Genomic DNA, 24,993 nt, shown 5'->3' on the forward strand with positions numbered 1-24,993 from the left:
TTGAACAAATGTCTGAACCTATGCAATGTGATAGAGTTTTTTCCAGAGAGCAGCGTCAGGAGTTCAGAAGGCGTAATAAGTTGTGTTTTTTCTGTGGAGATGCCTCGCATATTATTTCTGTCTGTCCTAAACGAGAGAAACGCTTTGCACACACGTTTTCTGTTGGGGGGTGTTCAACCTTAGTTTCTTCTGGCTATTACTCTGATCTGCTCCCTGTCCACATTTTCCGCCAAGGCTTTTGTGGATTCGGGAGCAGCCCTAAACCTAATGGACTTGGATTTTGCTAAACGTTGTGGATTTCCGATGACACCTCTGCAGACACCTATCCCTTTGAGGGGGATTGATGCTACTCCTTTGGCTAAAAATAAACCCCAGTTTTGGACCCAGGTGGTAATGCGGGTCGCCCCAGACCATCAAGAAAATTGCAGATTTTTGGTGTTGCATAATCTGCATGATACTATTGTTCTGGGGTTTCCCTGGTTACAGATTCATAATCCAGTTTTGGATTGGAAATCTGTGTCTGTTGTGAGTTGGGGTTGTCGGTGTGCCTTTAGTGAGGCTCCGGTGTTTTCCACCTCTCCTCAATCGCATGATGTTCCTGATTATTTGGCGGACTTTTATGATGTATTTAGTGAGAATGAGTCTGCGTCTCTGCCTCCTCATAGGAGTTATGACTGTGCAATTGAACTGAGCCCGGGGTGTAAATTTCCCAAGGGTCGGCTCTTCAATTTATCTGTACCCGAGCACGAGGCTATGCGATCCTATATTAAGGAGGCGTTGGAGAAGGGTCATATTAGACCATCCTCGTCACCCTTAGGTGCCGTTTTTTTTTTGTAGCCAAAAAGGATGGATCATTAAGACCTTGTATTGATTATCGTGCCCTCAACAAAATTACTGTTAAATATCAGTATCCGTTACCCCTGATTTCTGATCTATTCTCCAGAGTTAAAGGTGCTTGCTGGTTTACCAAGCTTGACCTCAGGGGGGCGTATAATCTTATTCGCATTAAGCATGGGGATGCAATCTGATAGTTGCCAACTTCTCTGGTTTTCTGGACTTAGCTTGTATTTCTGCTTTTGCCTCCTACGGTGACTCATTCATAACAGATGGGGGTGATGGAGCAGGCAATGATGGAGGTGATGGGGAGAAGGCAAGTGATGGGGTGATGAAGCAGGCAATGATGGGAGTGATGGGGTGATTGAACAGGCAATGATGGGAGTGATGGGGAGAAGGCAATGATGGGAGTGATGGGGAGAAGGCAGTGATGGGAGTGATGGGGGTGATGGAGCAGGCAATGATGGGAGTGATGGGGAGAAGGCAATGATGGGAGTGATGGGGAGAAGGCAGTGATGGGATGATGGAGAAGGCAATGATGGAAGTGATGGGGAGAAGGCAATGATCGGGGTGATGGAGAGAAGGCAATGATGGGGGTGATGGAGAGGGCAATGATGGGGTGGTGGGGGAAAAAGAAATGATGATGGGGTGGTGGGGGAGAATGCACTGGTGGTGGCGGAAAGGGCAATAATGGAGGTGGTGGAGGAGGAAATGATGGAGGTGGTGGAATGTGCAATGATGGGAGTGGTGGGGGAGAAAGCAAAGATAGTGGTGGGGGAGAAGATAATGATGGAGGTGGTGAAGAGGGCAATGATGGGGTGGGGGAGATGACAATAATGGAATGCGAGGGGAGGAGGACAATGAGGGGTGTGGGGGATTGGGATGTTAGGAAGGGGGACTTATAATGGCCTTAGGAACAGGGGGAGATGGAGGAAGACGTTATCGCTTATTATGTCTAACACAGTCCCTTAGTATATAGTGTACTCACTATGTCTAACACAGTCCCTTAGTATATAGTGGACTCACTAATTCTGTATAACACCACCCTTAGTTACATAGTTTCCTCTTTTATTATGTATAACACGTCCCTTATTACGTACCATCCTCTCTAGTTATATATGGTGCCGTCCCTTACTATATAGCTTCCTCTGCTGTTATGTATAGTGCTGTCTCTTACATAGTGAATTCTTGTTAATTTTGTTATTTACAGTCCCCTCTTTTATTACATAGTCCCCTCTCTTGTTAGATATAAAATGACTGCTGATGGAGCACCCGGTGACCAAACTACCAGTCCATCAGCTCCTCCATTAGAAAGGAAGCTTTCCCATGCTCCATCAGCCATCATTGCATTATACAGCTAACAAGACAGGACGGTATGTAATAAAAACAGGGCTCTATATAATTCAATATGTAAGGGACGGTACTGTACATAAGAGAGGGCACTGTGTAAGGGACAGCAATATACATAATAAAGGAGACTATGTAATATATATACAAATGTTTGTGTGTGGCTATATAATATCAATATATATATATATATATATATATAGCTTTGACGCCATAAAAGGAGGGGGGGCCCAGACACATTTCTTGCACAGGGGCCCCAAGCTGTCAGTGTCCGCCCCTGCGCTACCCGGTAGTGCAATGTAATTAAGTACATTACTGCGGCGCTCCGGCGGGTGCTGTGGGTGGCCAACGCTGTCTTGGGGGCCCGCCGGCCTGGTGCGTGTAGTGTAGGGGATCCGGGGCCCCGGCGGAAAAAAATGTACACTATGATTTTGCAGCCTACGCTGCATTTCTGTGCCTGCTGTGCGGAGCGAAGCACATATTGGGCCCGCCTCCCTGCCTACAGCCAGTCACAGAGTCTATTGCTTCAGACTAGCTCAGTCCCGCCCCTTCCCTGAGCCCTCGCTGTCTATTAGCTCTCTGCAGAGCTGCCTGCCGCATGGACCTCTGGGAATGTCTTGAAGGGGGTGTGTCTTTGAGGGGGTGTGTCTTTGAGGGGCCCCGTTTAAAAGTTTGCTATGGGGCCCAATCAGTTCTAGTTATGCCCCTGGCCTCACCTAAACATCCAGACAGTACCTCATTAAACAGAGCCAGAAAACCACATAAAGGGATATTGAGTGCCAGAATAAGCAGTGTCAACCAGAAAGTACCCCCAAAAACAGTGACAGAAATCCCCATAAACAGATATTGAGTTCCCCTATAAACAGTGTAATCCAGAGAGTGTCCCCCTAAAAAGTAGCATACAAACAGTAACAATAAAGTCAGAAAGTCTCCTCAGTTTCAGAAGCCCAACAAACAGATATAGAGCCCCCCATAAACAGTGCCAATCAGAATGACCCAATAACAGCAATTGCAACAGAGAGCACCATTTGAATTACTCATACAAGTAAAGCGAACCACAAAATACCCCATCAATAGTGTATTCACAAGTAGTGCACCCATATGCAGTGCCATCCAAAACAGTAAAAAAATCACAACCTTCCATTTTATAAAAATGCTTATGGATTTCAGTATAATTACATTACCAGATGCTAAAGAGGATAACAACATCCTCAGTAAAGATCTCACCACAATATAAATTAAGAATATCTTGAGTTAACTCTTAACCTTCCATCAGAGAAATTCAGGGACACTGCAGCTCTCTACCAGCTCTTTGTTTGCTACCATAAGGTGCCATCATCGCACACACCATTTTTTCGGCCGCCCAATTCAAAGTGTTTGGAGCCAAATGGAAATCCATACTCAAGGATTAACAGTGCTTTCAACTCACCTGTGATTTCAAAAGTAATTGACAGTAAAGGTGCCTCGCTGGACTTTGATGTGCCATAAGCGTGGGCGTCTGAAATAAAAAAATCAATAAATAAGCAAAAAAACTAAATAAAAAATACTTGCTTAATTTATTACTTTGGATTTTTCAAAGCCTAATGAAACGCAGACTCTTCCAGAATTTCCTTGACTAAGTTACAAAGTCTCAGTCTTCTTTCATCTATCTGCTCATTAAGCTCGTGTCCTCGTAAGAGCCGCCATCACCTCATCTAACATTCAAGCAAGAAAACTAGCTCATACTTTATTAATTAGCAAACAATATCGTTTGTGTTGATCATCCCAGAATGCTATGGGGGGGATCCCTCAAGGGACGCAACATACATTTCCCAATAACTGAATGAATAATGATTCTCCAAAGCAAATATTTTATTAACGAGTCTAGACAGAAACTTTTCCCACCAACCTTCCTCTTTGACAAAGCTTCTTGTTCTTATCCATGTATCACTAGTGTTGTATACTTGCCAGTCTGCACTTCAGCATTGATCGTCTCTTTCAGGCTGGCTCAAATGTTGGTCGGTGCATGTGCATTGCACCTGGCTGTCCAGCTAGGATGTTCGGCTGAACTTTTGGTTGACCGTGTGAACCAGTTAGTGGACTTCTTTCAGGCAGGTTTGGCGGACAGCGCCCTATTTAACTTTTCCAGCTGTCTTTGTCTGTGCCAGGTATTGTATACGATATACTACCCTAGTGTGCTTACTCGATTGTGCTGACCCGGTTTTCTCCATGACCATTCTATTGGAGATTCTCAAGGATTCCCTTTCTGGTTTCACCTTGGACTGTCTTGTTACTAGATGTTAGTTTATTTTGCCTGACCTCCTCAAGTTTCACCAACCTATCCTTGATTTTGCTTTTAGTTTTGATTTGGACCCTTTTTTGATACCCTGGATTTAACCTCATCTCTATTGCTACACCAGTCAAAAGGTTCTCCTGAGACACAACCTGAAGACCCCTACACAAGGACAAGGTCTCTGCATAAGGAAAAAGGGTGAAAACTCCTTATGGCATTCTTACACTTTAGACTAATATCATCTGAACATGCTGATATCGATGGGTTTGGCTGACAGAGTATGGGGGTAAAAAATAAAGGTAACCAGCTCACCTGCTTTCTTGGCTAGTAGTGGTGCGTGGAAGCTCGGATATTTCATGAAGCCACACGTGGAGTAAATCAATTAAGAAAAAGTTTCCAGCTTCCAAATATACAAAAATGTATTCAAGGCTTAAGAACAAGGATAAACGGACATGCCCCATCATAGCGGAAAGACACAGCAACATGTATCGAACCATATGTTCTTTTTCAAGCCTTGAATAAATTTTTGTATATTTGGAAGCTGGAAACTTTTTCATTAGAGAGTATGGGGGTGTCAGTCAAGTGATGGTCGGGAAAGATGTTAATCGCACATGTCTGATTTTGGACGGCTGATTGCATTGTTGTCCTGGAGATAAGAAACTGGCCGACTTGTTAGTTGGCTGCTTTGTCATAGAGAACACAGGAGCGATTGGCCGAGTGTTGGCTGAGATGGCTATCGACCAAATAATCAGCCGAAGCAACTTTCAGCCAACAGCCACGAAATGCATATGGCTGGCTTTAGACTATGCTAAGCAAAGTGCCCTGCATAAAGCCTGACCATAGAGGTCTGCTTCAAGTTGAAGAACCATAACAAATAGTTTTAGGCTTCGCACTGAGAATTCATCCTGTACAGGTCTACTTGTCTTCATGGCGCCAAAATAATACTTTCTACGGTGGAAATTAACTCTTCAGAGAAGAAGAGGACTTGAATCTCAATTTACAGACACATGTTTCAGGGTGTTGCCCCTCATTAGTGCAAAGTATCAGATCTGATTTGACTGTATGAGATGCCTCTGACTTGTGTCTAAGGCTTCATAATGTTTCTACATATGGAGAGTGTCATGCCTTGTTAAAGGGTGAATATTGACTTTTAGGATTGCTAGTTCTATATGTGGCATTAGAGTTCAAGTACTCTTGCTCTCTGAAGAGACAATTTGCATATTTATTTTTCCTGAGAAGCATTGCATGGTCTATAAGCCTCCTTACCCTGGCATGTCACTCTTCATAAGGAGAAACGTTAGGACTTAGACTCTCCATGGTGTGGTGGAGCATGCAACGATCTCACAGACTTCGAATGCATCTATGAAGGTTCAGACTGACTTAGCAGAACATCACAAGACCTTCCAATGCAACTTTTGCTCTCACATAGTTATGGACATAAGACCTAAAGGTACAATAGATACCCTGGTCTGGAAGTGACTTTGGAACCACTCTTTTGCTCCTAAAAAAATTAGCTGATAAGTGATGACAGCCTGTTCACTAGCTGTAAATCTAAGCGATCGATTGTAATCTGAAAAGGAACAGGTATAACTTTGCTGCAGCACCACCGCAGGTGAGACAAAGTATTACATCAGACTCATAAAAAATAATAGATTGTCTATGTATATCATAGATGTTTTGGGTCCTCCAGAGAGATGACCTCTTTGTATCTACTCTCTGCTCTGAAAAAAAAAATGATGGGAAACGGACTAAATTTGGGATCAAAATTCTCTAATAGGATATTAGAAATGTGTATTTTTTAATGAAAATAACCGATTAGTAGAGGAAAAAAACTAATTTCTTAGACACCTGGGTGAAATGTGCCAATTTACATATTGCATCATCTTTTTTTCTATATTTAAATTTGAGTAAAATTTAGTCTAAAATCTATAAAACGGCATAATTGTAAAATATATGCATTTTTTCCTATGATTGAGTGCGGTGAAATCACTCGTGGAAGGGCTGGTGCCGGGTGATTGATCAAAGTATTATTTGATGAAAATGTACATAATTATGCAGACATTACCATGCAGAGATTCCCACTTCCGCACGTCTATTCTGCTGCCAGGACGGAGAAGCGGTGAGCTGTAATTTTCCTTTCACTGTCCAATATATGATTTTTTTTAAATAATGGTTACAATATAGGGAATGGTGCAACATAAAAGTGCAATGTAGGGCTCCTGTTTACTTTTGGGGCTCTATAAAATAGGCAATAAATGTAATATTATAGGTATTTAATATTACTAGGAATTTAATATTAATAGGTTTTAAAGGCCTTTTTCAGATTTAAAAAAAATTCATGGTCAGACAGATATGTGATAGGAAGAATGGCGGGGCATCATTTATAAGGCACTTATACATAGGTCCCCTTAAAGGGATTGACAAGTTCTCATCTTTTCACAGGATAGGTGGTAAGTTGGTGATTACTGGGTTTGGGGTCTGAGTACAAGAACCTTCTTTCCCCCAATCACGAAAATAGGATGAAAAGATTGATGGTGCCGTATAGGCAACAATGCTACATGGCCAATGGATACACAACAAGTAAGGTCAGGTTCATACTCTGTTTAGGCAGTCCGTTCAACGCATAGCGTTGACGGGCTGTGTTAACACTATAGCATAATGCGATATGCGTTATGCTATACCGCTAGCGCTGATGATTCATCGGCGCTAGCGGTGACGGAGCCTCAAACGCTGCAGCCTGCTTCCGTGGCTCCGTCACTCAATGGCGGCACATTGCGAGCGCATGCCGCTTTATGGCATGCGTCGCGATGCGCCCGATAATGAGGGTAAATGGCAGCGTTAACGGACTGCGCTACACCGCGTTATGCCACGGTGTAACGGACTGCCATAACACAGTGTGACCCCGGCCTAAAGAGGAGCAAATCGATTGGTAAAGACTTTGACTGTGAATGATTTTAGGAAATTTTAGATTTGCTAAACATCCCAATTTTTATAAATGCAATTTGTAGGGCTAGGAAGACTATACTCATCTGTCCTCGGTTGGCCTCTCACCTGTCTTGACCCCAAGGCTCCCTGCCCGGTTCTCTGATTTTTGGATTGGTCTTCAAGTCTTCAGATCTGTCTTTGGTCTGGATCTTCTGACACCGACTAGAGGTATTTTTTGGAGCAGATTCAAAATGGTACAAATCTAATCTCACACATCTCTGGTGATTCACTCATCTCCAGTTATAAAATGTCATTTTTGGGCCACTCCCTTTTAATAATATTTAAAGGGGTTGTCCACTCTATCTCAAGTTTACCAAACATGTTAAGAAAATGATTTAGTGACATTCACTAATATATAAGTATTACAGGCTCTTCTCCTTTCTTACAGACTAGTTCTCCTGATCTCAAAATTGCCACTAATGGAGGAGCATGTGACCACCAGCCTCCTCCATGTGCGGTGCTTTAGAGTGGGAGTCAGTCAGGTCACATGATCCATTATCAGCAGCTATACTGATAGCAGGACACCTGTGCAATCTGCACTAACAAGAGGAGTAGGAGAAGCCGTAATAGTATACTTATACATTAGTAAGTGCCACAAATTCATGTCCCCAACACATCTGGGAAAATAAAGAAAATGTAGACAACCATTTTAAGGAAAAACTTATTTAATTAACATGGTTTGCCAAGTGAAGGGTCTGGGGGATAATGAGGTGGTGAATGACATCAGTAGCTTTCAGCATCCCTTTCTCCATGATTTTTTACTCATATTCATCTTAGGACATATTCACATGCGCGGCAGATTTTTGTCGCGATTTTCTGATTTTTTAATTCATCTACATGGGACATGCAGAAATCGATGTCCTCGCTATAAAAACGAACCTATTCACATGGATGGAATTGAATTTCAGTGGCAGAAACTTTTGTGAATAATCTGACACTTGTGAAGTCATCCTTAGGCTATGTTCACACGTTGCATTTTTGCAGTGTTTTTTTTGCTGCATTTTTAATGCAAATTTTTAGCTGCGTTTTACAGTGCCAGTAAAGTCTGTGAGATTTCAGAAATCTCATGCACACATTGTTTTTTTTCTTCCTGACTGATTTGGAAAACTGCGCTTTCAGCGTTTCTACAGCGTATTTGTAGCGTTTTTTTTTTAACTCATAGGAAGCAATGGGTTAGTGCAAAAATGCAGCAAAAAACGTAGGTATCCATTTTTGCTGTGCTTTTCGTGCAGAAACTTAAGGAAGTTAAATCAGGCTTTTTTGGGGCCACTGAACTTTATCAACCCGCACAAAAGAGAACAGAAAAGCAGCAAAAATGCAGCAAAAATGCAGTAAAACCTACATTTTATAAGCAGCTTCTTAACTACCAAGAGAGCAGGTTTTGCCTACAATCTGTTTTTTTACCACAGCAGCTATTAATCATTTACAAGAACATTTACTGTTTCCTATGTTACAGAATTGGAATGTGTCCATAAAAACCGGATGCTGAACTGTGGCCCCATATGGAATCCGTTTTTTGTTTTTTTTTTTGCACACTCATAGACTTGAATGGCCGAGTCTCAACTGATTTATGGAAGAAACTGGTGATGGCTGCTGTTCCTTTATAGATGTTAAAGAATCCCAACCGGTTGAGAGCTTTTGGAGAGGTAGTCATGCCCATGGAAGGAGCGCTGTTCATGTGTGACCTCTACTATCTGTGACTGCGAGAGGAGGTCCGATGACTTTTTGGTTCCAGAAGTAAGATGGGACAACATTTAGTTTTTTGCCAATTTCACCAGATTTAATCTGACGGTATTAATAATTATGAAAAGAATGGTAGATGCCTCTGTATTCTACGATAGAAAGAAGTCCACTCACCCTCCTTGTCCTTCACTGTATTAAGGTAGGACAGAAGATTTTCATTGGCTTGTACACAGTAGGTTTCTCGTGTCTGAACCCCTCCGCCACACAGGGCCGTGTGGTTCGCCCGTCTCTTATCCTGCTGATTAAGGAGGGGATCAACCCGACATTCTGTCCATTCTGTGGATCTCCATGCATACCTAGGTCACAGATCACATATTGCATTAAATACAGACCATTATTACATTATTACAAGGTTTTTAAAGAATATCTGTATAAAATCCAAATAGAAATGTTGCATTATTATATGTTTTTTGAATGGTTTTGTTTTCTCAAGACTAAACCATTAATTATGATTTCTTCACTAATAAAAATTGTAACAAAATATTTAAAAATATTTATAAGAAAAGAAAAAACATCAAAGCTTAAAACAATACACAAATTCTGATTATCCCCTTCTTCCCGAAATGTAAAACAAATCTACGGTAAATAAAAATAAACAAAATAAACAAATTTGTTATCAGTTTCCAAACAAATGAAAAAATCACAATATTCGTATCATATGTTGAATTCTGAAAAATAGAAAGCCCAATTCAATGAATTTAAAAGAAAATGGAATTAAAAAGAGATCAGAAAGTCATGTACATATCACCCAGAGTGTAGAAGGTCATCTGAAAAATAGCTATATTTCCATATTACAATAACAAGACCATTTTTCGGGAATTACAGGACAGGGATCATAGAATTGTGGATACAGAATACAATAATAAAAAAGACAGCAACATCCAAAGAAACCGTTCTACAAGCTCATCGTCATACTTACTTGATGCATGCCTGTAATCCTTCTGCAGGAGGATTACATGATTCTGTCTCATCCAGGTCAGGACATTCCTCCCCTAGGCCAACCGGCAGTTGTTTGATGGTCCTTTTCCTAGTCCGATGGCCACTGGGAGGAGAGGAGCTACAGTCCGTAGAGCAAGAATTCCATTCCGACCAGTCGGATAACTGACAGTCTTTATCGACCACACAGGCTTGGAAAGTGATTGGCAACTTTTCCTGCTCACAGAAGCTGTAGATTATATTAGATAGTGTTAATATGGGATGAAATGTTATGAAGTGTTATTATATTTCGATATGGTTAAACATATGGCACATTCTATTGTGGTGACCTATTCCGCAATCACTAAAGAAACATCTTGTATTGTTACACACTTTAGTTTGGTTCTGTCGTAAAGCCTTGGGAGCTTGTGCCACTTTACACTGCCAACGCTGATCGGTGAAGAAACAATATTCATGACCGTAATCCTTGTGTACAATTCTCATTTCCAAGCTCATTAATCTCTGAAAATCCATGGTTTGTCGTGAGAAGCCATGGTGTTTAAGGGTGGTCAAAGTAGGGCATCCGCAAACCTCTATGGGGCTCTACCTTTCCATGCCTCAGACTTTCTGTTTTCGGATCTTCAAGCTATTCTCCTTTTGGAGGGGTAGAATAATACCGTTACATACACTTAGTGAGCACCGTATAGCAGTGGTATAGCGTGGAGCTGAATGACTCCTTGCATCCTCATACATGTACATTGCTCCGCTAACTTCATGAAGTGATTTTTTTTTAATTCTTAAAAATGATCAATCCAACTTATGAACGTTTTCTTGGTTGTACTTGACAGTAGTAATGGATGATCAGTACTTAACTGTGCAGAAGTCATGGCTGGATCAAGACTGGTGGAGGCTTGGAGACTAATCATTGAGAGTTGGCCAAATGCTCATCTGGCCAGTAGATATCTTTCTAAATCAATAATATGGATGCACATTTGGCTTGGAAGAAAGTAAATCACTGCCAAACAACTTCCACTTATCGTGCGAGACAACAAAAAGATTAGGCGTTGAGCTTCATAATGCCTATTCCTTCCATCATCTGTCAAAGGAGAGTAGGAAAGTTCCCCTACACACTAGATGTTCAGCATGTTCGGTAGAAATTGTCAGGATCAGACAACTTTTTTCTAAAATATATGGGAACTTTAAAAATTAGCAGAAACTGGTGTTATTTGAGCCAACCAAAATCAGTGGTAAGTGATTAGCTCTAATGTCACCTTCATATGATATTGTCTTCTGAAGCCATTATTGTGATATGCTCTGTGCTCATTGGTGGGCAAAATCTATCCTCGGGCTACCTCCCTTAGCTTAAAGTGTTTGTCCTCTACTGGACAATCCATTTTGAATGTTCCCAATGCGGTCAATAAACTCTAAAAGGTATACCTAAATGTAGAACCAGCATCCCTGCATGCGTCCTTCCCCTCCTGGCAGGGACGCCGACTCACTCACCGCCATGGCCTTCAACCAGTACTTTCTCCTCCTGCTGCTGCACAGGGTCTGCGCATGGCTCACAGATACCCGAGTACTGTGCTTAGGACACGCACATGCTCTTGCCCTGTTAAGGAGACAGTGTTCCCCCCTTATATCAGTCTGCACCTGCCATGCTGACCTGTATACCATCCGTATAAGCCTGCACCTGCCATGCACACCAGTATATCAATCTTACCAGCCTGCACCTGCTGTATTCACCGGTATATCACGTGTACCAGCCTGCATCTGCCAGTGCCTATATACCAGCCTGCACCTGACCTGCCAGTGCCTGCATGTATACCAGCCGTTCCTGCCAGCACCTGCCATTTCTGTGTTCCTGTCTTGCCTGCCTGTACCAGCTGTACTCTATTTCTGGGCAATTCCAGCTACCTGTCACTAGGGGGTCAGCTGCCATGCATCCATGGTCTGTCATGGTGTTGCATCTGTGGTCCATCGAGATCCAAGTCTAACCCCACCATCAGGAGCTCTAGGGAAGAGTCAGGTGTTCACCTAGTTATGTCCCTCCAGGCTCTCCTCAGACAACAGCAGTGTTCCAGCCATCTCGTTACATTTACCGACCAGACAAATGTCACTCCACTACTCTGGCGGCAGTGACATTGTTTTGTCACTTGAACACTGCAGACCACAAGACACCATTGATGGGCTACAGCCTTCAGAGTTCTGTCACAGTGGATGTACAGTAGTGAGCAACCCCTTTAAGCTTGACATCCACCATGGATGGGATATCTGGCAGTGGTGACATTGATGTTTCGACCCATAGTGATAAATATTAGTCCAGTCCATTTTTTAGTGTTGAAGGTACAATTTCAAAACTTTTTAGAGTTCACCAGAAAGTGCTGAAGGCAAGAAAGTAGTGGGGGCTTCTTGGTGGTGAAGGCCCCTGAGCAAACGATCTATTCACCCTCACTAAAATCAGGAGCAAAACATTCAGATCTTCTCTACAATCGAATCTGGAAAATTGTCGTCCATGGCTTTTTAATTTGGTGGCATCAAATGTCATCAAGGCAAGCAGAGAAGGCATCTGCCATAGTTGTAACTGAGCTTGAGGGGAGGTCAACTTCACTAGTAATTATAATTACTCCATCATGCTTCAGAGTAACAGCCATGTAATGGTGACCTCAGAGTGAACTCAAGACCTAAGTGCTATCATTAAGGAATGATGAGACCATCAAATCAAGGAAGACTTCAGAAAGTAATGCCTGTGGCCCTTTGGGTATGACATTTACAAGATGAGGACACTATTCCTTTAAATTCATTGCAAAATGTTTGTGTTTACGTTACATGACTGTTACATTTGGATATAATTTGGATATAAAATATTCGGTAAATTTGCAAATATTTTTCCTTTACATATTTTGTATTGATATTGTATCTTTTGCTCCATCAAGAGCTGCATTCACAATTCTGCTGGCTACATTGCCCAGTATCTATACTTGTTCAGTGTCACATAATGAATGAGATTTGGCTCAGTTTAGGGGTCCTGGATAATAGCTTAGTAGTTATGAGAAACATAAGCAAGTTTTTTTCTCTCTCTGGAAAGTTAAAAAGGGATAAATCTGAAAATGGAAGGAAAGTGTGCTGAGCCAGAATGGCCAGAATAGCTACATATACGCCACGTGGTGGCCGTTCTTAGGTACTACAGCTGAGATCACATTCACTTCCGACCCCTGGCATCCCACAAACTTATATAGATCTATCTACCTTACGTTTAGATCATCAACATTATCACGCGATGAGCTGCAGTGGTGATGTGAGTTGTCAACATGGCATCACCGCTGGAGCTAAAACACAGAGATTGGAGCAGCGGTGGAGAGCTGGCACTGGACATGGGTAGGATGATTTCTGTCTGGTTTTGTTACTTTACATTCTTGGAATCATTAGGGGTCCACATTTCTAAAGGTGGAAAACCCCTTTAACCTGCTTGGTGTCCCCCTATTCTCTTGGAGGAAGGCTCCTGCTGAAACCTGTTGCCATACAGTGATGTTCGGGTCCACTTGGGTAAATAAAGGTCAGCTGCAATACCACATAAAACCACTGGAGTGGTGCAGTTTTTGGAAAAAATCTGTAGTGTAAAATTCCAATGTATGTTCCATATATAACAGATATTCTAATATCTGTATGTAGTTCTAATCATTTCCCCTGACATTTTACTGATGTTTTGCATCCAGAATACTTCCTAACACAAGTAATACGAGTAAACTAAATAACTTTGTATATAGTTTCCCACATTAGGGATTTTGTTGATAATTTGTGATTAATTTTATGTTATCTTTTTAATTTTACCATGCCCAGAACTATTTACCAACCAGAGTTCTTTACCAATGTACCTGTCCTTTCCTGCCCTTACCCTTCATTTTCCCTTCCCCCTTTTCCCTATCGATATAATATATATACATTTTCAATGTAATGATAAAAAGTTAATAAAAATTATTGAAAAATTAATATCTGTATGTAGTACGCTACACTAGAATCCAATTCCTCATTACTTACACTGTAGACTGCAAAGTATCAACCAGTTACAAATCTGATTAATGATACCAATAATTTGCTGCTACCATTCCCTAAGTAATGTTAATCTACCAATATATGCCAAGCCAATTACCAATTGTTGGTTAATTACTCTTGACATGGGACCTATTAAACTAATTAACCCTTTATTTAATTTTATCATTCAGCCGCTGTCACTTAAACATCAAGAATTTTCTATGTTGAGAATAAAAGTGAATAATTCCCGGGGCAGAAATTATCTCAGAACGAGAATGTCTCTGCTTAAGTAAGCATCAAATCGAGGAACAGTACAAATGTATTTCCACAATGTCTGTCTCAGGAGGAAATGAGGAAAGAGTCATGTCAGCCTCTGCACTACATAATCTACATAGTATGCAATTTGCGCCAAATTTTTAGTCTACTCCAAGTCCGGTTCTCCATCATATACCGTACTGTAGTGATACACTCGGTGCAAATTACACCAGCACAACGTATCAAGCATGGTACACACCCCAAAGATAGAAAAGAGCCAGAGGAATCTTTTTACATCACTTTCTTTCTTTCCTTCCATTTTCCCTCCCTTTGTTTCTTCAATCCTTTATTCCTTTCCACTTCCTTCAATACTTTATTTCTCAAATATTGTTATTCTCTTTCTTTCTTCTATGTATCCTATTCTTTTTCCTTTTTCTTCACTTATTTTTTACATCTATTTCTTTCCTTTCTTCCACTCTCACTCAGTTCCTTCCTTCATTACTTTTCACTTCCTTCTCTCCTTTATTTCTCATGGATTGCTATTCTTTCTTTCTTTGTTCCCTTCTTTCTCGCTTTCTTTTTCTTTCCTCCTTTCTCATACTCTTTAACTTTTTTCTTTTCATTTTTCTTTATTTCGCTCTCCTTTTCTTTCTCTTTTCTTCATTTTTTCTGTTTCTCTCTTTCTTTTCTCTCCCTCCATCCCCTTTTCCTTCTTCCTTCCGTTATCCCTTCCTCCCTTCATTGCTTTCCCCTTCTTTCCCTCCTTTCTTTCTCTTTTTCTCTTCTTCTTTCTTCTCTCTTTTCCCTCCCTCCATCCCCAATTCCTCCTTCCTTCCATTCTCCCCCTCCCTTCATTGCTTTCCCTTTCTTTCCCTCCTTTCTTTCGGATTGCTATTCTGATCATTTCTCTCACCACACTAATGCCCTAAGCATCCATACGCCGATTCCCTTGTTTTCTACCTGGTCTGTATATACTTTAGGGCACTGACAGTATGCAGAGAGTAAATCCTGGGAGATTTGCCCCATTTCAATGGTTTTCTCACTGCTTTGATGAGAACATAAAGATAAGCAGATAAATAAATACAGTCCCCTCTCACTGATAATCAGCGACATTTCTTTCATCCTCAGACCCCCATGATCCTAAAATGGAATGATTGAGTGATCACACAGAGATTGAGATAAAAACCACTTTGTGAGATATTGAACAATTCCCTCCAATTTCCTTCCATTTGGGACGTAATTCCTATCAGAAAAATTGGTCTATACATGGCCGCCAGATCATAAACCATTTCTCAGCAAGACATCCTCTATCTGTATTACAGCACAAGAGATAGAATAAGACCCAAGTTTGGAATCATGAATTATACATGTATCAACAATTTTTTTGTTTTACATGTCATTGAATTTTAAGAAAATTACCTTAGGGCGGCTGTTTTCCCATTTTTGTGCATACAGGTCACCAGTCGTGTTTGATACCCTATTTGTATATCCCAGTATCTGTTTTCCTGGCGATTTTTCCTGTTTCGATTCCTCTTTTTCTTAATTAGCTCTCGAGCCTCTGGGTCCTTCACAGCTTTTTCTCTCTCTTTTGCCCGTTCCCTGTTTTTCCCCCTTTTCCCGGTTTGTCTCACATGTCTAGAAATTGGTATCGAGCAAGAACTCCAAGCACCGACGTTTAGACTGTAAATGTTTTCTTCTCCCTCACAAGGAGAACTTTGACAAATCTGAAATTCCGTTAGGTTAGGACATCCTGAGCCACCGAACTGGGGCATGGCCACCACATAGCGGGTCCTATGTTTCAATCCATTGCCGCATGTTTTTGAACAATCCGACCACGGAGAAAAGTCTGATGTGATACAATCCTGAGGACAGGGAATAAGGCAACCTTGTTCTAACCGGGGTTTGGACTCGGAATATTCGCATATACTGTCATCTGCTACCGTCCCAGTGGCTTTCTGTAGACACACGACCTCTCTGGTCTGAATTCCTTCCTCGCCTTTTGTGCATCCTGTGTTTTTCTCTGATAACCTTGACGCTACCGGTGTACACTGGTCCCAACTACCCAACTGCCAGTCGTACAGTTCTTTATGCCAGTCACAAACTTTAAAACAGTTTTGCTGGTTTTCGGGTCTGTCTGTCTGTTTGCAATTTGTGGGGAGAGTCGTCCACCCTTCGGTGTGTGCGCACCAGACCGCCCTTGTCTGAATGCCTCCCGGACCACATTCATCTCCCATACACCTTCCCCATGGACCTGAAACAAGAAGTAAAGGTAGCTATTAAGGACACTGAATTTAATTACTGACATGGCATCATTCCTATACATGAAGCCAAATTTATTATTACATTTCAGATATGTTTTTGCCTTGTTTTTGGCCTGGATCGCCTCTTTTCATTTGTGCAAAATTCTCCTTTTAATTTGCATCTTTATTAAGTCTGTTCTATGAATTTGCTTGGTTTGTATGTTCGCCGCTGTGAACAAGGTGTTTGTTTCGCAGATGATTTTGCCTGATTCATCGATTTTTGTAGAGCCATGCAACCTGAAGCAAATTTACTGCAGTCCTATGTATAGGAGGAATATAACTACTATAATACTGCCCCCTATGTACAAGAATATAATTACTATAATACTTCCCCTATTTATAAAAATATAACTACGATAATACTGCTCCTATGTACAAGAATATAACTACTATTATACTGCTCCTATGTACAAGAATATAACTACTATAATACTGCTCCTATGTACAAGAATATAACTACTATAATACTGCCTCCTATGTACAAGAATATAACTACTATAATACTGCCCCTATGTACAAGAATATAACTACTATAATACTGCTCCTATGTACAAGAATATAACTACTATAATAATGCCCCTATGTACAAGAATATAACTACTATAATACTGCCCCTATGTACAAGAATATAACTACTATAATAATGCCCCTATGTACAAGAATATAACTACTATAATACTGCTCCTATGTACAAGAATATAACTACTATAATACTGCTCCTATGTACAAGAATATAACTACTATAATACTGCCCCTATGTACAAGAATATAGCTACTATAATACTGTCCCTATGTACAAGAATATAACTTCTATAATACTGCTCCTATGTACAAGAATATAACTACTATAATACTGCCCCTATGTACAAGAATATAACTACTATAATACTGCCCCCTATGTACAAGAATATAACTAAAATAATACTGCCCCCTATGTACAAGAATATAACTACTATAATACTGCTCCTGTGTAAAAGAAAATAGCTACTATAATACTGCTCCTATGTACAAGAATATAACTACTATAATACTGCTCCTATGTACAAGCATATAACTACTATAATACTGCCCCCTATGTACAAGTATATAACTACTATAGTACTGCTCCTATGTACAAGAATATAACTACTATAATACTGCCCCCTATGTACAAGAATATAACTACTATAATACTGCCCCCTATGTACAAGAATATAACTAAAATAATACTGCCCCCTATGTACAAGAATATAACTACTATAATACTGCTCCTGTGTAAAAGAAAATAGCTACTATAATACTGCTCCTATGTACAAGAATATAACTACTATAATACTGCTCCTATGTACAAGCATATAACTACTATAATACTGCCCCCTATGTACAAGTATATAACTACTATAGTACTGCTCCTATGTACAAGAATATAACTACTATAATACTGCCCCTATATACAAGAATATAACTACTATAATACTGTTCCTATGTACAAGAATATATCTAATATAATACTGCCCCTATATACAAGAATATAACTACTATAATACTGCCCCTCTGTACAAGAATATAACTACTATAATACTGCCAACAATAGAAAAGAATATAGATTTGAACAAGTAATTATGTTTTATCTGAGTGAATTTGCTTCATTTTTCCTCTACATTTCGGCACAGTACAGTGAACCCAATCATAATATTCTGCTTTCCCTCTCTATTTTCTTTACGTATAATACTGTGGCAGCGAGTTGTATTTTGTGTATTTTATGCTCTGTAGCCAGCTGGGAAGGATAGATTAAGCCCATAAAAAACTCCTTTAGTATTCTGCACAGATTACATTTAAATCTTAGCTTCATAGATTCTCTCGGTACCTACAAAATAAATATATGGAAAATACAAATGCAATTTACTTTCTATTCCGGGAAGATTACACCTTGGCTTTATCTCTCATCGACCTCTTGCAAATAACAAGATCACAGTTGCATTATCCGCACTCACATACAAGGAGGCTCCGAGAATTGCAGAAGTCTCTGTTTGAGAACACCAGCCGAGAGCAAATACAGAAATCCTAAATGGCCTACTTAGAGGAGAAACCCACAATGGAAACCCAATTCCGTAAACATGGCTGCTCTCACTTGGAGGAAACACAGTGAGAGACCTCGTCTTATCACCAGTCAGCACCTTGGGGCGAAACGGTCTAATTAGCATTGTTACTTTCAGGTAGAAGGAAGATTTCCAGCTGCAAAAACTCCGCATGAAAGATGCAATCCTCCAACGGTGGCGGGATAATGGAGGAAAGGGACGCTGTGTATAATTGGGATTTCATATTCTGAGAGAAGCCAATTAAACAGATGAATGTGAACATTTTGGGTCATCTTTGGGTTAAGCTCGTAAATGGAGAACATAGACTGTGGACTACTGTGAAGGATAATTTGGCAAAGGTTGAGCAGAGCTGCAGATTTTAGCTCTTTTGTGCATTGTTGGCTTGTCGCACTGAAAAAAAACAACAACTTGCTAATTAAAGACATGAAGGCTGATCTGGCTGCTGAAAATGCACATGGTCATTGCTTGAAAAGCTGCAGGAGATTGCGTTTTTTCTTGCAGTGCTCACTACAGGAGTAATATAGTATTGCACATCGAATGGATGACCATGTAATACTGCTTTTGTTTTAGTCTTCCTGAGTGTGAGCTACTGTTTGTTGTAACCTTCCTTCCTGTTTTTTGCAAATGAGTTCCAATAAAAATGTTGCACCCTTTGGCTGATACAAACTCTTTGCTTCCCTGCACTTTCAGGTTTGATGCAGTCTGTGGTCATAATCAGCTAAAAGGAGCTGATAAAAAAAGAGATAAGAGTTACAAAGTCAACTGTGAGAAACTGTCCAAATGAACTCACTGATGGATTCTCAGTTGACACATTCTGCAGCCGGCAACGGTGACAAACAAAAACTAATGAAGACAAATGGTGCAAAAATTTTATGAAACCCAATAGCAAAAATGATTTTTTAGGGAAAAATACATGCATTTAAAAAAAAAAAAATGTCCGGGAATGGTAGATGCCACCTTTAAGGGATTATCTAGGAGTGCAGTATTAATGACCTATAATTCTGATTTAAAAATTTGATTGCCGATAGACTGTTAGGAATCTGGTTTCTGACACATCTCTACAGAGACCCAGATTCTCACATGCTGCAGTCTCTTGCCCATCTGCTGCAGCAGAAGGGATTGCTGAGGAGATTGTCTCACCACAACTGTCTCCAGAGGCTAAGTCCTTTATTCCATCTATTGGGCATGCTCACGGGACGAGCTCCTATTGGACTTCGGGAGTCAGGTGCTCAGGTCCCGCTCCGGATCCTATTGGCTCTTCCTGGACTCCTGGAGATTTCCGGAAGGTCCCGTGCGCTATAAGAAGTGCGCATGGCCGTTCCGCCATGCGCTAGTGTAGCATATTATGCTGTGTGTGTATGGTGATGTATGCATGGACTGGTGACTGACTTATTATGAAACCCCTTCCCTTGGTTATTACGAATGGTGACAGTGTGTCGGTCTTAGTCAGTTACAGCGCCAGGGCGCCATTTGCATCCCTGCCTCAGCAGCCTAGCGTCCATATTGCGCTTGCCTGATAGCAGCGTTTTCTTAGCGGTTGTGTTCCTGCCGCGCTGCTGTAGCAGCACAGTGTACGTTCGCAGTTAGGATGTCTCTGTCACAGACTTATACGGTAGGTCTAGACGGAGTTGGTGCCGTCAGCTCACGCCTCTCCTGTGACCAGTTACCGCGTCTGTGTAGCTGAGCCTCTGTGAGTTAAACAGACTCAGCACTTTTGCATTTCTGTTTATCCTTGGCAGCTCTGTGAGCTAAACTGAGCTTTCCTAGTGCACCAGGGTGACGTTAACCCCGTGCACTCTACCGCCTTATATTCTGCCATCTCCTAGCAGCGGTCTTACCATCTGCCGCACAGTGGACCCCGGGTGGCGAAGGCACTTTATTCATAATTTTTATTTAGTGCCTTCCGCCACTCCTAACACAGACTTGTAGATCAGTTTACTAGACTTGGCCATTTTCCTTGGGTACTGACTAATCCTGGTTCTGTAGCTTTGTTCAGTTTGTTTAAGTTGGGCTAAGCTGTAAAATGAGGCAAAGCCACTACTAAAAGTATTAACCTGTGACTGGTAATCAGTGATGGGGACCCAGTCAGCACCTCCACCACTTCTGTCAGCTGATCAGTGCAGATGTTAGGATTCAGACCCTCATCGTTCTGAAACTGATTACCTAAGGATAAATCATTAGTTTTGTAGTCCTAGATAACCTCTTTAGGTCATTAGGATAATGGGTCATTCTGACATCAGAGAAGGATATTACCTGTAGTGGTCGGGTCAGGAACTTCTTTTTGCTGTACAGGAGACTACCTTTTTCTACTGCACAGATTTGTTTCTCTCCAAAATATAGTTCTTGAGTTGTTTCAAATTATATGATTAAATATTTCAACTTAATATTAAAATATCTTTGAATATTTATTTTTTATTTTAGGAGAAAAATATTTTTTCAGGTTGTTTTGAAAGCACCTTTATATCACACTTAAGTAAAATATTTTCTACTTTAAAAAACAAAAAAACAGTCCCCCTGATGGGACCTTTGTGGTGACACCTAGCAGTAAGTGTTGAGATTTTCTGCAGTGCCTCCACAGGTAAAATGATGCATTACACTGTGCCTGTTACAATGAATGGATTGTATTTGGAACCCAAGGTTGGATTCGAACCCTGAATAAAGGACTTCTCTCTATTATTTAAGAATTCTTTAGCAAGGTGTATTAAAAAAAATTTTTGTAAATTAGATACAGTACGTTCTTTAATAAAACAACTTGGCATTGACGTCTTTTATATCATCAGATAAAATTGGCAAAAATGAATTTGAATTTGCAGATTCTTGTGGTGGAAGTTGCATTTTCCCACTTTTATAATTAGACCTGATGCATTTTTACGTGTAAACTTTACATTATATATATTATTGTACTAAAAATCTGATGAGTCTGAACTGAGAGTCTGCCAATAAGCCCATCATTCTCCATGTCAAGTCTCCCACCAGGGAAACTAGCGCAGTTTGAAGCCGACATCAAAGGCAGAACATTCACTGAAGTTGACATCAAAGTCGTTGCTTCGTGATTCAGTCATCCTCTTCTTTCCCTAACTGTTTCTCAACATCCATGTAATAACTTTTCTTTTTTCTTTTCTTTCTTTTTACATTTTGGGAAGTTTAAACATTTTGGAATGAAGTAGTTTTGAAAAAAAAGTTGTTGCTTGAAAGGACGAAAAAACTTTTTAAATATAAACTTTTTACAACTTTAAGTGATAGTCAAATGTTTGTAACTAAAGCTTCCACTCCAGACCATCGGGGCTACTCATTTTCTATCACACCAATTAGGACATACGAACAAGAGAGGGACTGATCTGATTCATAGCGAATCGATTCATAACGAATTTCATAAAAAATTCAGAGTTGTCAGAATCCAAAATTTTAGCGATTTGATATGCACGAATCTCGAAAAATGACGACCAACTAGGACAGCAAGGAAGGGGTCAGAATAAGGGCCGGGAAGGAGTTAAAACAAGCAATAAAAGACACTTGCTTGTTCTAAGCACACCCCTCACCTGCCCTGCCCCCCGCTGATCCCCAATCAGTCCTTTAATCTTTGGTCTTCAGATCTCCCAGCGGTTAGTAATCACATTGGGAGTGAGTTAGTAGACAGCATGGAAAGACCTGAAGACCCGAGGACCAGGCGGAGATCTACTGCGGCATGACAAGTCAGTTGAGAGCCTATGACAATTGAGTAAAATTTATCATCTTCTAACCCCTTTTGTCCATTTATTACAAATTTTTTGAAAATTCACCTCATCTCTAGTCCTTTTTTCCTTTTCTCTTGGCTTCTCCTTTTGAGCTATGCATTTAGTTTACATGGCTTTCCATGGGTAAGTGTTTAAATAGTCGGGCCTAGGTCTTGCCCAACCCCGTCTATTGGGGCTTGATGGCACATTTGAGATAGGACTGTCCTGACTGGGTACACCTTGTTGCGGTGGGATGGTTTTATGCTTTCTTGATCACAATAGTGTTAACGAGGTTGTCCACTACTTTTACATTTATGCTCTATTCTTAGGATAGGGCATCAATGTCTGATTGGCCAGGGTCTGTCACTTGGCACCCTCGCCCATCAGCTGTTATTGCTGCTGGCGGTGGCTGCTGGACGTACTGTAAGTGTTTGCTTGGGGAGCTTGGCCGTCTTCTTGTATTGGCCAGAGCTTGTTACTGCACATCCACCTCCTATTGAACTGAATAGGAGGTGGATGTACAGTACTCCATGATGGCTACTCCAGGACTTGATTTGTAAAGGCACACACCTGTCTATATAAGACCTCACAGCTCACAGTGCATGTCAGACCAAATGAGAATCATGAGGTCAAAGGAACTGGCCAAGGAGCTCAGAGACAGAATTGTGTTAAGGCACAGATCTGGCCAAGGTTACAAAAGAAATTCTGCTGTACTCAAGAGGTTCCTAAGAGCATAGTGGCCTCCATAATCCTTTAATTGAAGAAGTTTTGGACCACCAGAAGTCTTCCTAGACCTGGCTGTCCAGCCAAACTGAGCAATCATGGGAGAAGAGCCTTGGTGAGAGAGGTAAAGAAGAACCCCAAGATCACTGTGACTGAGCTCCACAGATGCAGTACGGAGATGGGAGAAAGTTCCACAAAGTGAACTATCACTGCAGCCCTCCACCAGTCGGGCCTTTATGCAGAGTGGCCCAACGGAAACCACTCCTCAGTGCCAGACAAACAAAAGCCTGCATAGCGTTTGCTAAAAAATGCATGAAGGACTCCCAGACTATGAGAAATAAGATTCTCTGGTCTGACGAGACGAAAATAGAACTTTTTGGTGATAACTCTAAGTGGTATGTGTGGAGAAAACCAGGCACTGCTCATCACCTGCCCAATACAATCCCAACAGTAAAACATGGTGGTGGCAGTATCAGGCTATGGGGGTGTTTTTCAGCTGCAGGGACAGGATAACTGGTTGCCATTGAAGGAAACATGAATGCGGCCAAGTACAGAGATATCCTGGATGAAAGCCTCTTCCAGAGTACTCTAGACCTCAGACTTGGCCGAAGGTTCACCTTCCAACAAGACAATGACCCTAAGCACACAGCTAAAATAACAAAGGAGTGGTTTCAGAACAACTCTGCGACCATTCTTGACTGGCCGAGCCAGAGCCCTGACCTAAACCCAATTGAGCATCTCTGGAGAGACCTGAAAATGGCTGCCCACCAAAGTTCACCATCCAGCCTGATGGAACTGGAGAGGATCTGCAAGGAAGAATGGCAGAGGATCCCCAAATTGTTATCAGCTGTGTATGGAAGTGAACAATCATTGTAACCCTGGCTCTGATGATAATGAGTCTGCTGAAAACATTTCTTAAAAATACAGCAAGTATGAGTTTAAAAAAGTCACAGTGGCCAATGTGAAAACTGAAAACCCACTAATTTTGTGTTTTTTCTATAATACAAACATATCATAGAATCATAGAATCGTAGAGTTGGAAGGGACCTCCTGGGTCATCTGGTCCAACCCCCTGCTCAAAGCAGGATTCGCTAAATCATCCCAGTCAGATGTCTGTCCAGCCTCTGTTTGAAGACTTCCATTGAAGGAGAACTCACCACTTCTCGTGGCAGCCTGTTCCACTCATTGATCACTCTAACTGTAAAAAAGTTTTTTCTAATATCTAATCTGTGTCTCCTCCCATTCAGTTTCATCCCATTGCTTCTAGTCTTTCCTTGTGCAAATGAGAATAAAGTTGATCCTTCTACAATGTGACAGCCCTTTAGATATTTGTAGACAGCTATTAAGTCTCCTCTCAGTCTTCTCTTTTGCAAACTAAACATTCCCAAATCCTGCAACCTTTCCTCATAAGACAGGGTTTGCAGACCGGTCACCATTCTGGTCGCTCTTTTCTGAACTTGCTCCAGTTTGTTGATGTCTTTTTTAAAATGTGGTGCCCAAAACTGGACACAATATTCCAGATGAGGTCTGACCAAAGAGGAGTAGAGGGAAATAATGACTTCACGTGATCTAGACTGTATGCTTCTGTTAATACATCCTAGAATTGCATTTGCCTTTTTTGCTGCTGCATCACACTGTTGACTCATATTCAGTCTGTGATCTATTAGTATACCCAAGTCTTTTTCACATGTGCTGTCACTTAGCCCTATTCCTCCCATTCTATATATGCTTTTTTCATTTTTATTGCCCAGATGTAGTACTTTGCATTTCTCCCTGTTAAAAACCATTCTGTTAGTTGC

At 41.0% G+C, this 24,993-nt stretch overlaps 1 protein-coding gene across 1 annotated transcript in view; it reads right to left on the reverse strand.

Annotated features, from left to right (window-relative positions):
- THSD7A (thrombospondin type 1 domain containing 7A) overlaps window positions 1-24,993 on the reverse strand; it is a 730,410-nt gene that overhangs the window by 139,168 nt on the left and 566,249 nt on the right. Inside the window, exons 5-8 of the mRNA XM_073582113.1 lie at window positions 15,800-16,631; window positions 10,101-10,346; window positions 9,296-9,477; window positions 3,611-3,679 (exon numbers count right to left, since the gene is read on the reverse strand). Coding sequence (XP_073438214.1) covers window positions 3,611-3,679; window positions 9,296-9,477; window positions 10,101-10,346; window positions 15,800-16,631 — 1,329 coding nt within the window. The remainder of the gene's footprint in view (window positions 1-3,610; window positions 3,680-9,295; window positions 9,478-10,100; window positions 10,347-15,799; window positions 16,632-24,993) is intronic.

The sequence above is a fragment of the Dendrobates tinctorius genome, unplaced genomic scaffold (assembly GCF_039654945.1).
Source record: "Dendrobates tinctorius isolate UK_male_01 unplaced genomic scaffold, ASM3965494v1 ptg000070l, whole genome shotgun sequence".
NCBI lineage: Eukaryota > Metazoa > Chordata > Amphibia > Anura > Dendrobatidae > Dendrobates > Dendrobates tinctorius.